Source organism: Echinops telfairi, unplaced genomic scaffold (assembly GCF_000313985.2).
Source record: "Echinops telfairi isolate 266 unplaced genomic scaffold, ASM31398v2 ScPeMD7_2291;HRSCAF=2852, whole genome shotgun sequence".
NCBI lineage: Eukaryota > Metazoa > Chordata > Mammalia > Afrosoricida > Tenrecidae > Echinops > Echinops telfairi.
The window spans coordinates 24,974,596-24,987,464 of NW_022106189.1; the positions used below are offsets into that span (position 1 = coordinate 24,974,596).

The 12,869-nt window shown below is 38.3% G+C and overlaps 1 protein-coding gene across 2 annotated transcripts in view; it reads right to left on the bottom strand.

Moving 5' to 3' along the window:
* CDH8 (cadherin 8) overlaps positions 1 to 12,869 on the bottom strand; it is a 472,175-nt gene that overhangs the window by 300,545 nt on the left and 158,761 nt on the right. For both annotated transcript variants that reach the window (XM_045293654.1, XM_004704627.2), the window contains exon 3: positions 4,648 to 4,942. In XM_045293654.1, coding sequence (XP_045149589.1) covers positions 4,648 to 4,942 — 295 coding nt within the window. The remainder of the gene's footprint in view (positions 1 to 4,647; positions 4,943 to 12,869) is intronic.

Below are 12,869 nucleotides of genomic sequence, written 5' to 3' on the forward strand. Positions count from 1 at the left end.
AGTAGAAAGCAAATGTTTTGAGAATGATGATGGCAACAAATGCACAAATGTGCTTGACACAATGGATGGATGTATGGATTTTGATAGGTGATGTACGAGCCCCTAATAAAATGATTTAGAAAACAAACAAACCAACAAACAAAAGACCTGGTCTGTGATGTTTGGAAGACATGTCACAGAAAAAGCAATGTAAATAACTATTTATATGTAAATGTGGATGATATGTTTTTTTAGTTTCTATTTCTCGGCAAGAATTTTTTTAGATGAAAAAAATATACATAAAAATACACACACCACGCACTGCAATCTATAGCTAATCATAAAGTTGACTGCCTCGAGGCTTCTGTTTGTTGGTTTCTCAGCATATTTGTCAGGTACGTGACCCCAGGTCAGCTTCTGACACATTCGCAGGGAGCAGGTACGATTCCGCCATTAGGGTGGAGAGAACAAAAGAACGAGGCACAAATAACTGCCTGCCTGCTCACCATGTGTTAATAATTGAGACGCCCAGTGCTGTAGTATTGTAGCTGTCCTTGCTTCTTTATAGCCATCCTGTTATAATCTGGATGAAAACTGGAACTCAGTAAGACCTTTGCAATAATTGGATGAAACTCATAGTTTAAAAAAAATAGTAGGGAGGTGGAGAAAAGAAGAAAAAAGCAGTTCCTATTTCCTATTGGTGATGAATCTGAAAGAAGTACAAGCACAGAGGTACTTTAATTTCACCATCCACTTGCTTTTTGTGGTGGCAGTATTGTTAAAGAGCAAACGTCTTCCTACTAGGTGTTTGAAGTTTTCCAAGAAAAAGTGGCATTTCAGCCAGTCTTAGAGCAATGATTAGAATTTGATAAGCAGGAAAAACAGAATTCCTTGTAAACTAGATAAAGTGGAATTTAGCCAGGAGAAATATATGGGTAAAGTATGAAGACTTGAAATCACTTCTGATTTGGGGTGGAAAGTGGATTTATCTACCAAAGTCACATTGTAGGTAAGAAAGAAGAGATGAGATGAAGGCAGGCAATGGGAGGTCTTCTGGCTTTGAAGCTTGGAATCATTCTATGGAAAATGAACACTTACATAATATATAGAATTATGCATAGCTTATTTAAGACTTAATACAACCAGAATAAGTACACGACTTGGAAGGTTACTAAGATAAAATATTAGGAAACATTAAGATTGAGTTAGGAGGGCATTAACAAGAATGGACTAATAGGATATGCTAAGATTACACTTGGGATAGAGGAGTGACTTGAATCAGTGAATGAATGGGTAAACTACTGAGGCTTGCTAGGCAAAATAATCCAATGCCGTCTCTTACATTCTGAACACGTGATTCTGGAGTATATTGGGGATCATTTTGAAAATTCATAGAGGTCAAAAGCAGAGAAATTTACAAGGAAAATACCAAGTTCAGTTTTCAGTGCTACACTGTGCTGTCTTTGGACATTCCAGATGGAATTGTGAATGAATTAGTTAGAAACATGGGTTAACAGCTTATACAAGCAGATAAAGTATGAGATATTTTTTAAAAATCATCTTAATTAAGCAAACGGTTTGAAACATGAATTGATCAAGGAAGACAACAGAGAGAAGGAAACAGAAAAGAGGAAAAAGAAAAACAAGAAGCAACAGGCTGAGTGTTTGGGGTTGAACTGTGTCCCCTCAAAAGGTGTGTTAATTGTAGTAGACCATGATGCTGCGTTTTATGTCATCACCCTCCTTTTAAAAAAATGCAACTGTTTTATTGACATGGGATTCTTATACCACACAATTAAATGGTTTAAATATATTTTAAAGAGTTGTGCATTCATCACCACAATCAATTTTCAGATATTTTCTTTATTCTCGTATCTACTATTATTAGCTGCCCATTTCCCTCCAACCTCGCCTGTCATAACTTTAAGGAGCTATTTCTAGTTACTGTCTCTATAGATTTACTGGGATTTCACATAGATAAAATCATTTGAGAAACATATTAGAAACCTAAAAACAGCAACCACATAAAATACAGAAAAACCTCAATCCAAAAGAAAGGAGAGAATAATAAAAACTAGAGCAAGTTACAAGTGACTCAAAACGGAAAACAAGGGAGATTTTTGAATTTCAACCTAGTTATATTTGCAGCAATGACTTTTCAATGTAGTCTGTCTTAGGAAAAGACAATTCACAAATCTGGTCAATGGTCTGAGGGAGCTTAGATGAGGCTGAACCCATGTGGGGCTCTGTGAGTGGATTTGGGGCTTTCACGGTCATCCAGAGCTTTCCGCACACCAGGTGCTCAGAATTAAACTCTAATACAATTCCTTCCTCTGCTTTCAGATTTTATTACTTACAATCTTTGGGTCACATGTATTACCCTCTATTTTGATCTGACGCAATTATCCTATGCGTTATAAATCCAAACCAATAGGATGTTAATGAGGTAGGGTTAGTGACAGTTATGCTAATGAGGCAGGATTTTGAGCCAATCTCTTAAGAAATGTAAGAGATAAACCAGAAAACTGAGGTCAGAAGGATTCACCACCACCACAAAAGAAGAGCAGGGAGCAGAGTGTGTGTGTCCTTCACACCCTTGGTCTCTCAGTGAGACACTACTAGACCAATGGGAATTTTGATGACAAGGACACTTCCCCCAGCACCGAAGAAATAGAATACAAATCCCTGTAAATGGTGCCATAAATGCAGACTTCTAACTTCTTACATTGTGAAAGAATAAATTCCTCTTTGCTAAAACCATTTACTTGTGGTATTGCTGTTGTAACAGCACAAAAAAATTAAGATGGAAAGGAAAATGAAGATCGAACAATACTAGACAACTAAGACAGGGAAGAAAATAAAGATGGGGAGAGAGAGAGAGGACTAAAGGATAGAAAAGGGAAATATAAAGAAGAAAATCTTAAAGAATAAAGAATGGAAGGCAAGAAAGTCACATGTAGAAGAAATGTATCAGCTGAAGGAAGAAGACCAGGGTTAAAAGAAAAAGAAGAGGAAGAAAAAAAATCAGCGACAATCATTTATTTGTGCGAGATACCTATTCTATTTTTAAAAATGCTTCTTTTGAAAGTTGTATCCAAACAATGTAATCCCAAACAGTAATACTATGAACACATACACAAACACATATCACATTGGATTGCTGAAATAAATAGAAAGGTGAGACCACATTGGGAAGGTAAGGAAACTGCAGTGAACCCGATAATGCATATGAAAATTAGCCTGAAAAACCAGAATCGATAGTGCACTTATATTTGTATCCGCGGTAAACTTGTTGTTGAGGGCACTATCCATCCAACTATTTCGTGCTGGTTTTCATAGCAATACGTGTTCATAACTTTTCTGACCAGTTTGATTTCATATTATGGCACCTGTAAATAGGGTCCTGGCTCACATTTTCCTCTAACCAACTTCCTTCAAGTCGATGCTGACTTATTGCAAGCCTACGCAGGTGTTTGGAGGCTGTCCATGTGGATGGGAACAGATAGTCCCATCTTTCTCCTGTGGATTAGCGGGTGGTTTAGACCACCACGCTTGCGCTTAGCAGTCCAAAACTGACCCAAAGCACCAGCATGGCATCGACTATCTAACGTAGACTTGGGACCAACTGATACACATGTCTGTTTGTACATCATTCTGCTCTTCCTTCCACATCACTGCATATGTTCTTTGTCTTTGCTTCAGTATGTTCATTGCCTTTTAATTTATGTAACTTCTGTGGGCACTATGTATCTCTACAGATGATCTCAAACACAGTTTCAAGCAAAATCGGGAAGGTACTAAGTACAGTAAAGAACTTTTGAGTTTTTTTTTATTTTTAGTTTGAGATCCTACTTAATATGATGGTTAGGCATGTAAGAACTCTAGAATCCCTATGTCACAAAAGTCCCTGATCAAGGCCAAAGTATGTGGTATATCAAAATATCCAATAGGAAAACTAGATACATAAACCTACATATGAGTATATATAATCATACATCATGCTGTGCAAAATAAACCTGCTCTGTAATATGTAACTGATGCTTCCATGGCTCAAATGAAGTCAGGTTTTTAAAATAAAGTATGCCAACTTCACACACACCGTGTACAAACGAGCCAGGAGCGACAGCAGTACTCTTCAACAGTTCAGTTCAGGTAAAATGGAGACAAAACCGATGTCTCTGGTCACTGTGGTTACCTAATCCACCCTAGACTCGACCCACCAGCACAATCCAATAGCTGGCTGACAACAGACCTAGACTCCCTCTATTGCTCTCTGTGCTGCATCTGCATGTGAATATGCACAAACAGATAATGAAACATCAAGCAAATATCAATAGGATTAGCCTGGCATGTAGGAACAAATCTTGATAAATCCGCCTCAGTAACAATATTCTCACTACAAGGCTATGGAAGGAATACAGATTCAGCCTATTGAAGTATTGTTGTGTAGGGAGAGCTATTTTAATAAAATTGCTCCGTCAGTTCCTATTAGTAGGGGACTAAAGCTATTGAGCTGTGGAACTTCGGCCAAGAAAAGGGATTTGGAAATGCAAATTAGAGATAAGGCGGTAATAAATGTCTTTTCCTCAGTAACACTCCACATGTGACACCAGGCGCTATCTTTACGGGGACACTTGCATAGTTCTGTTGAAAGGGACACATACATACCCAAAATGGACATCTCTGGGACGGTAGCATGATAGGGTCCATTAAGAAACTCAGGTGCATTGTCGTTGATGTCTTGCACTTTAATAATAAATTCAGACGGAGGCTCAAGAGGTTTGCTGGTTTCCCAGTCGACCGCCTGCGCCGTGAGGGTGTACTCCGCCTTCTCCTCTCGGTCAAGTCTTTTTATAGCATGGATATCTCCCGTTAGGTCATTTATTTGAAAGATTGTCCCAGCTCCATCACCCGAGAGGATGTACTTGATTTTTTTGCTCCCAGGATCCAGGTCTGTGTGGAGCTGGAATGAAAAGGACTATCCATTAGCCCAGGGGCCACCAGCCAGTGATTGCCTCCACCGCCTCCCCTTCCAATAGCAAACTGTTTCTTTTGACTTTAACTGTTGGCATCGTCCACATCTGCTAACCGTCACTATAGGGGGGGGGAAAGAGTAACTGTGATGTATGCATACCAGTCACTTTAATTTCGGTCAGATGAAATGAAATGCATCTAAATAAATTAGGACACTTTCAAAATGCTCTGAACTGATTAGTAGAAACTGATTTTTTTTTTTTAGAGTGCTAGGGAAAAGAAGGAGGAGGAGGAGAAGGAGAGGCAGAAGCAGCAGCAGAGCATACATATTCACAAACACACATACATGTATCGTTATTGCCTTCAACTTAGGGGTATAGGAATTGAAAGTTATTATTGCTATTGTGTCCCTCACTACCATCAAGTTGATTCTGTCTCACAGTCACTGTGTAGGACAGGGAGAACTGCGAGGCCTGTTTGGGTTTCCAGGACTGTAACTCTTTACAGGAGCAGAAAGTCTTATCTTTCTTCTGCAGAGAGATTGGTAGTTTCAAACTGCCGACCTTGTGGTTAGCAGCCAACGTGTAACCACTACGTCACCAGTTTCATAACTACCTTGGCGAAGTGATTATTTTGGTGCCAAGAGTTACATGACTTCTCATAGGATAAGTCCCTTGATTTATTAACAACATCTTAATGAATTAACTATATCACAGTAGGATATAGGAGAAGGTTGAAGTTCAGCAAGGCAGATACTAAATTCTCCAAGATTCACGTTGGTGGAATCCAGTATGACAGACCCTGAATTCCATTCTGATCTGCCAACTACATTTGTCAACAAAAACCATTCTCTAATCTGAAGTCACATGAAAGTCTTGTGTTTGTGTAGGGTGTTTATGTTCTTTGATTATTTAAACAATTCTTCTAGCCCAGGAAAATAGTCCCAGAATAAGACAAGACTGAGGTCAGAAAAAAACAAAAAAAAAATGTGGGGTGGGTGGGTTGGATTCTGGTAGCTAATTCATTGGATTGCTAATCAAAAGTTGGCAGTTCAAACCTGGGAGCCAGTACACAGGAGCAAGATGAGGCCATCTGTTCCCTTAAAGACTGATGGTCTCAGAAACTTTAAAGAAAGTTTGCTCTATGGGGTCCTAATGAGGCTGAATCCACTCGATGGAAGTGTGTTTGGCTTCATTTGAGACCAAAATATGTGGGCATATTTTCCAGAAATGGTACCTGCCTGAAAAATGACAAATCTGGAACAGGAATCCAGATGCACTGCAGGTCAAGGCAACCAATACCTGAGCAATTACCCTGTCTGAAGGTTTTTGATAGACCTCGTGTCCAAGTTTTCCCAGTTGACGTTCATGAGAGATAGAGGACTATTCTGATACATACTGCTTCTCCTCTATACTTAATTTTAAACAATAAAATTAAAAAGGATATAAGCCTTTTAGTTTTCATTTTTCCAAGAAAAGTCCACTGAATTATAGGTGCTAAACATTGCTTGAATGTGCATATTTCCAGCCTAGCTCAGTTGTATAAATGCCAATACAGTTCCAGTTATTGCACCAAGAAATCTCAAATACCTTTTCCTCTTACAAAAAAAAAACTCTTGTGAAAAAAAGAGCTTGGAAATTCAAAAGACAATGTGTTCTCTTGGGGTTCCTTTTATTCAGAATAGGCTCGTTCCCTTTCTTTGCCAATTTAAATTGTAGTTAGCGCTTCAATAAACGAAAAGAAAGGATTATAAAAAAGACATAAAATAGCAACAAAGAATCCAAATTGCATCTAGATCTCCTGCTTCAGTTTTGAATATTTAAAAAAGTGAAAGCCTAAGATTACATCAAATATTTATTGCATTTCCAAATGTATCCCTTTCATTTATTGTATTAAATTTATTAACAAGAACAAATATTGAAATGCCACTTCATCTAAATTAATGTGGGATTATAATTCATTAATGTGATATTAATCCTAATTTATGATCACTTTAATTTATGTGCATTTTAACATTTCTATTAGCATTTTTATTAAAAAAAGAAAATTTGAATAATATATCATTCATGGAGGTTGCATTATCAGACAGTATTGATATGTGTGACTTGTTGAAAATACCTCTGTGAATTAAAAACATAACCCATTCAAATTGATTTTGTTATTTTTTGTTAGAGCTTATGTAGTTCATATTTTCCTTAAGTTTTACAATAACCTATTTGTTTCTGATCAGTACAGAATGTCATATTCTTATCTAAGATCTTGATGACCCTTTATATTTAAAAATACTTGAAGCAGAAGAATAAAAAAATAACAGATGTTTATAAAATAAAAAACTAGGAGTCAGATCTTTCTAATGAAACAAATTAGGGAAATTCACACATTCATTTGATCCTCAACTCTGTTGTCCATAAAATAGCTATCTTGAAGAGTTGATTTTAGAACATTTAAATATGTATATATTTAAAGGAACTGGAAATAATACTGTATAAAACTAAAAAGTATTTGTATTTCACATTATTTTTAACTACATCTATGCATGGGAAACACTGTGATAATCCCAGGTTCAATGTGAGTTCCAAGGCTCCGTTCAAAGACAGATGTTCCACAGATTGTTGACCTTGTTCTCTGTTATCAAACCAGGAGCCCCTGACTCCTGGTTGTGTACTGCACCATGGGATAAAATGCTGCACACTCCTGCACCATCAGGTGGGAGTCAGACAGTCAGTTGGGTATCAGACAGATGTGATCCAGAGGTTTTCACCGATTAAATTGCCGAAATAGATCACCAGTGCACATAAGTCTTCCTAATGTGTGTAAATCTAGAAGCTCTGCTGAAACCAGATCTGCACCATAGCAACCTACAGCCTCCACTGACATGGTGTAGCTGTACATGAGATACATTGATTAGAGCTCTCGGTTGAAAGATGAGACTTCTACAGCTGAACCACCATTGTTCCCTCCTATAACATATACAACCAAGAAAATTCACGGCCATCAAATCAAAGGAGACTCATAGTAATCCTGTACAAGGTATCTGAGATTGTGAATCTTCATGGCAGCAGGCAGTCTCATCTTTTCCCCGAGGAGCAGCTGATGAGTTTGAAGCAGCAACCTTGTGGTTAGCATCCCCAGGTATATTCCACAACAGCACTAGGGCCCCTTTTAACTCTCTGTGGAAGTAAAACCAATGTAGTATATGCCCTTATAATTTCTCTAAATATTCTTTTCAGTCAATCCATTAAAGTCCAAACCCGTGGGCCATATGCCAAGAATAATCTCTCATCACTGCTTCCTACTATTAATTGTATACTACACATTCACATACATATTTCCACATGGCTTGTACCAGGAAGCAAGCTGACATTCTAGTCAAATTTGTAGCTATGTAAGAATGAAAACAGAAAGACTACAAATGACAGAAAATTCCAGGTCTAAACTGCTGCTTTCTCTATTGGTTTTCACATGAGTCTACCAGACCCACTCATTTCATTGCAGTAAGACCTGCCTCGTCAACTTATTGCATCCATGAGCCTCCATGTGGGAGTATGGAGCTAAGTGCACTCTCCCAAATGCACTACATAGTCACACATTCTGCGTCATCTGGTCACGTGAGGTTCACCTGTCCCAGGGGCTGCTGCTGCATGCTAATTAAATCAGCAGAAAGGCCTTGAGCAAGTTGGCCTGGGGTGGTGAGACTCCTTGGCCTAAGAATGATCCTAAAAAACCTCATCCTTTCGTTTAATAAACAGGTATAGAGCAACACTTAATAAACCGTACAGTGCACTCTCCAAAGTGCTGAAAATCAAGTCATGAACAACACCAATGTGGTTTCTGCTTACAAGGATCCATAGTGTAGTAGGAGAAAAACACAATTAAACAAAATAAATTAGGCCAAGAATAGCTATCATGATTATTATTATAACTCTATTTCTTGGCTACCTAGTTGCTGGTGAACATTTTACACTCATAAATCTTATATAAAACTTAGAACAAACTAGGTAGCATTTCTTCATACTACCAAGAAGAAGATTGAGATTCAGAGATATTTCAGAGACCTTGTCTAGAGATTGATGGGAAATTGGGACTTCAAATGAATTCAGCATAACAGGTTGCTAGGACAGTGAGGGTGCAGGTTACAAACAAAAGAACCAGAAGAACATACAGATTATTTGCACCCTTTAAAATTACTGCCTATGAGTTAGACTTGAAATATGCATCCTTTAAATGTGTAGTTTACTCTTCTTGTGCACTCCAGTACACCTCACAAATGTTGTTCACCAAACACGGAATGACCTGTTTCAGGAAAGAGTGACGTTTCATCATTGCATTTGAGAATTATCACTTGATCTGGGTGCTTTAGATCTAGATCAAGCATCAAAAAGGGATGATCTGATTTGAACAGTTAAAACCATTGTCCTTTGACCACCCCTCTGATACCTCAGGTGGGCCTGCTCAGGTTTTTCAACATGTTCTGTATGTTTCTGTTTTGTTTTCATATTGGGGTTTATTTCTAAATTTTTGTCATTGGGGGTAACCCTCTTGAATTGTTGTCATATGCTTTTCAGTACATGAAACCAGGATTCATGAACTAATAGAGGCAATGAGTAGAGTAAGGGCTCCTGGAGGGCACAGTGAATGGGGGGAGAGGTACAGGAGAGCTGACAAGAAGGATTCCAAGAAGGGAGGGAGTGTTTTGAAACTGACCGCGGCAGCAATTGTACAATACTGCCTGATGTGACTGAATTATGGGATGATAAGATAGCTGTATTAGCTCCTAAAAATCACTTTAAGAAAAATAAATAGTGAGATAAAAGGAATGGAAGCAAAAAGGATAGCATGCTGGTTTATAAAATGTGGAAGATGCCTTAATATGTTACAATGTTATATTACTACCATAAATCTAAATCGAATCCAAATAGAGCTACCTTTCTTCTGGTTATTCATCCTTAACAAAGCTGCAGAAACAAATTACACCTTAAAACCAAAACTGTGTAATTGGCATTAAAATATTCCAAGATTTTAGCAAGATTCTGTTGGAAACATACAATTACTCTTTTGATTATGAACTCTATGGGGGTGGGGGGGATGCAATAAAATAATGCCAGTTCTCATAGCAATTATCACATAAATCAAGTTATTCTTGAATTTGTCCTAAGGGATGAAAGACTAAAGAAGCATCCCTGACTATGTGAATGGAACAATACATCTTATAATGGAAATGTTTTGTACTTTAAGGCAAATCTTCATAATACTTGGTAGTGCTTTAGAGCAAGCAAATGGGTCACTCACTCCCTCATCACCATCAAATCAACTCTGACTCCTAGCGACCCCAGAGGACAGAGAAGAACTGCCCTTAAGGGAGCTAAGGGGTAACATCTTTACATCTCTTGACATTTTTTAATTGTCTTCTGTGCCAACTACTGGTGGACTACTGAACAGCCTGACCTAGCCATAAGGGCTGATTCCAGGAGAACTACAAGATTACCAGCTAGGCAAAGAGAAGATGTGCTTGGACCTGTAGGGATCTAAAATTGCAATCAGGAATAAAGAATGCATGGCTTCCATGGTGAAGCTTTCCTTTTGAATGCTAAGTTACTGGGGAGGAAGGTCTCTCTATTAGTCATCAATAGCAGGAGCTTTGGTGACAAAATGGTTTAAAGTTGGGCTGCTAACTGAAAGGTCAGCTGTTCGAACCCTAAAATGCTCTATGGGAGAAAAATAAGGCTTTCTGCTCTATAAATGTTTACAGTATTAGAAACCCACAGAAGCTGTTCTACTCTATCCTGCAGGGTGGCCATGAGTTGAAATCAACCAGATGGTAGTGAGTGAGTGGATATCACCAACAACAAGCATGGAATTATGTATATAGTAAAGGCTCAGTGAAATCTAATATATCTCCATCTGCGTAGGGTGCTTTAACATTTTCCTTTACTTAAACCTGCATTGGGCATTTGGATCCAACCAATAAGGTACTAAGCCCTTTAGATTGCTTTTCTGATGCATTTGCAGTGCTCCCCTCCACAAAACATCACTATTATGCCTTCTCTGAAAGCTGATTACCATGAATCAGTGATGGACAAAATGCATTTTTTATTCTGATTGTATTTTTATTAAATATGATTCAGGAGATGTATCAAGGATGTTCCCAATGGGTTGGGAGAGAACAGTAATTAATTAATTCTCTTCCAAAGAGTGAGGTTGTAGTTATCTCATACATTAAAAATATAATTTATGTTATCAATACTCAGTATGTTCAACCTGAATGTATTCCATCCTCTTGTTTAGACTCTATGTTTGGTCCACATTTGGGCATCATAATAATAATACTTCATATTTTTGGAGAGTCAATAGTGACTCTACCACTTTACTAATAAGCCTGCTACAGATACATTTAATTTCGTACTCACAGTAACTTCATGAAGTTACTACAATTATGCCCATTTCATGGATGAAGAATTTAAGTCACAGAAATGTATTCACTTTCTCAAGACCACCGAGTAGCTAAGTGACAGAAATACAGATGTGAGTCAGAGCACAAAGGGTACACAGTCAACTCTAATTCCACAGAGCTGTCATCAAAGCATAACTAGTTACTCTAGAGACTTCTTATCTTTCTAGATAAGGAGGAAACAAAAGAAAGAAGCCTTTCTAGTGTGCCCAATAATAGAAATAGAGATTTTATATATAGCCCTAGAAGCCATATGGTACATATTCCAGGAAAAATCTGAGCCACAATTTGTAAGTAGTCTTTGAAGTTTGAATTCAAATATGAAACAGAGAGTATAACTTACCTAATAGGTATTCAAAGACAGAGTATTGACAAAAAGAGGTTGGCAGGTTGCTTCCCAAGAGATTTCCCAGGCCAACACTCCTGACCTTGGCAGATTTGCTACCATTCTCAGTCTTGGCCACGGCTTTACAGGTTGGAAAACATGATGTGTCAGCTCTATACGAAATCCATCACTTTACCAGACTCCAGTAAGGAAAGTTTACAAGTCATATCATTTCTCTAAAAAGACAATGTATGGATAAAAATAATAGAACTTTTGAAAGTCTAAAATATTTAAATCATTATGATATAAAAAAAACCCAACACTCTGTTTAGGTGCATGTGAAAGCTGGACGACAGATAAAGAAGACCAAAGAAGAATCGGGACATTGGAATTACTGTTTTGGTGAAGAATTCAGACATGTTATCAGGAGAGATCTGCCTCTGAAGAAGGAGAAGAAGGTGGGGGAGTGGAGGGACAGTGAAAAAGAGAAAGGCCCTTGATGAGCTGGACTAACACAATGGCTACAAGGGGCTCAAACCCAAGAGCAATTGTGTGGATGGGGCGGCATCTGGATGCACCTCATTCTGTCGTATGCAGGGTTGCTAGGAGTCAGAATCAAGTTGGCAGCACCCACAGCAACTGACTATATGGTGGACTCTCAGAAGAATGAACAAATCTATTTTGAAAGAGGTACAGTGAGAATGTTCCTTAGGCGTGAGGATGGCAAGACTTGTCTCATGTATTTTGGGCGTGTGATCATTAAGAACCAGTCCCTGAAGAAGACACATCATGCTTGCTAAAGCAGAGGGTCAGAGAAAGGAGGAAAATCCTCAATAAGACAGAGTGAAATAGTGGCTTCAACAGGGGCCTCCGACGGAGCAAGCACTGTGAGAATGGCACAGACGGTGTAGTGGTTCCTTGACAGGGAGGCACAAGCTTGCTGAACCAACTGGAGGGTGGTTAACAACAGCCTGAGAAAAGTCTGAGCTGCATTGAAACAAACAGTATGACCCAGAACAATGAACTTATTAGCCCCTCAAACCGTTGGGTTCTTTGTGAAATGTCTTTAAAAACAGGCTCTGCCTCTTACTGTTTCTTTCAGATTAAAATGTAAAAATAATCAGTACTGATAAAGGTACCATA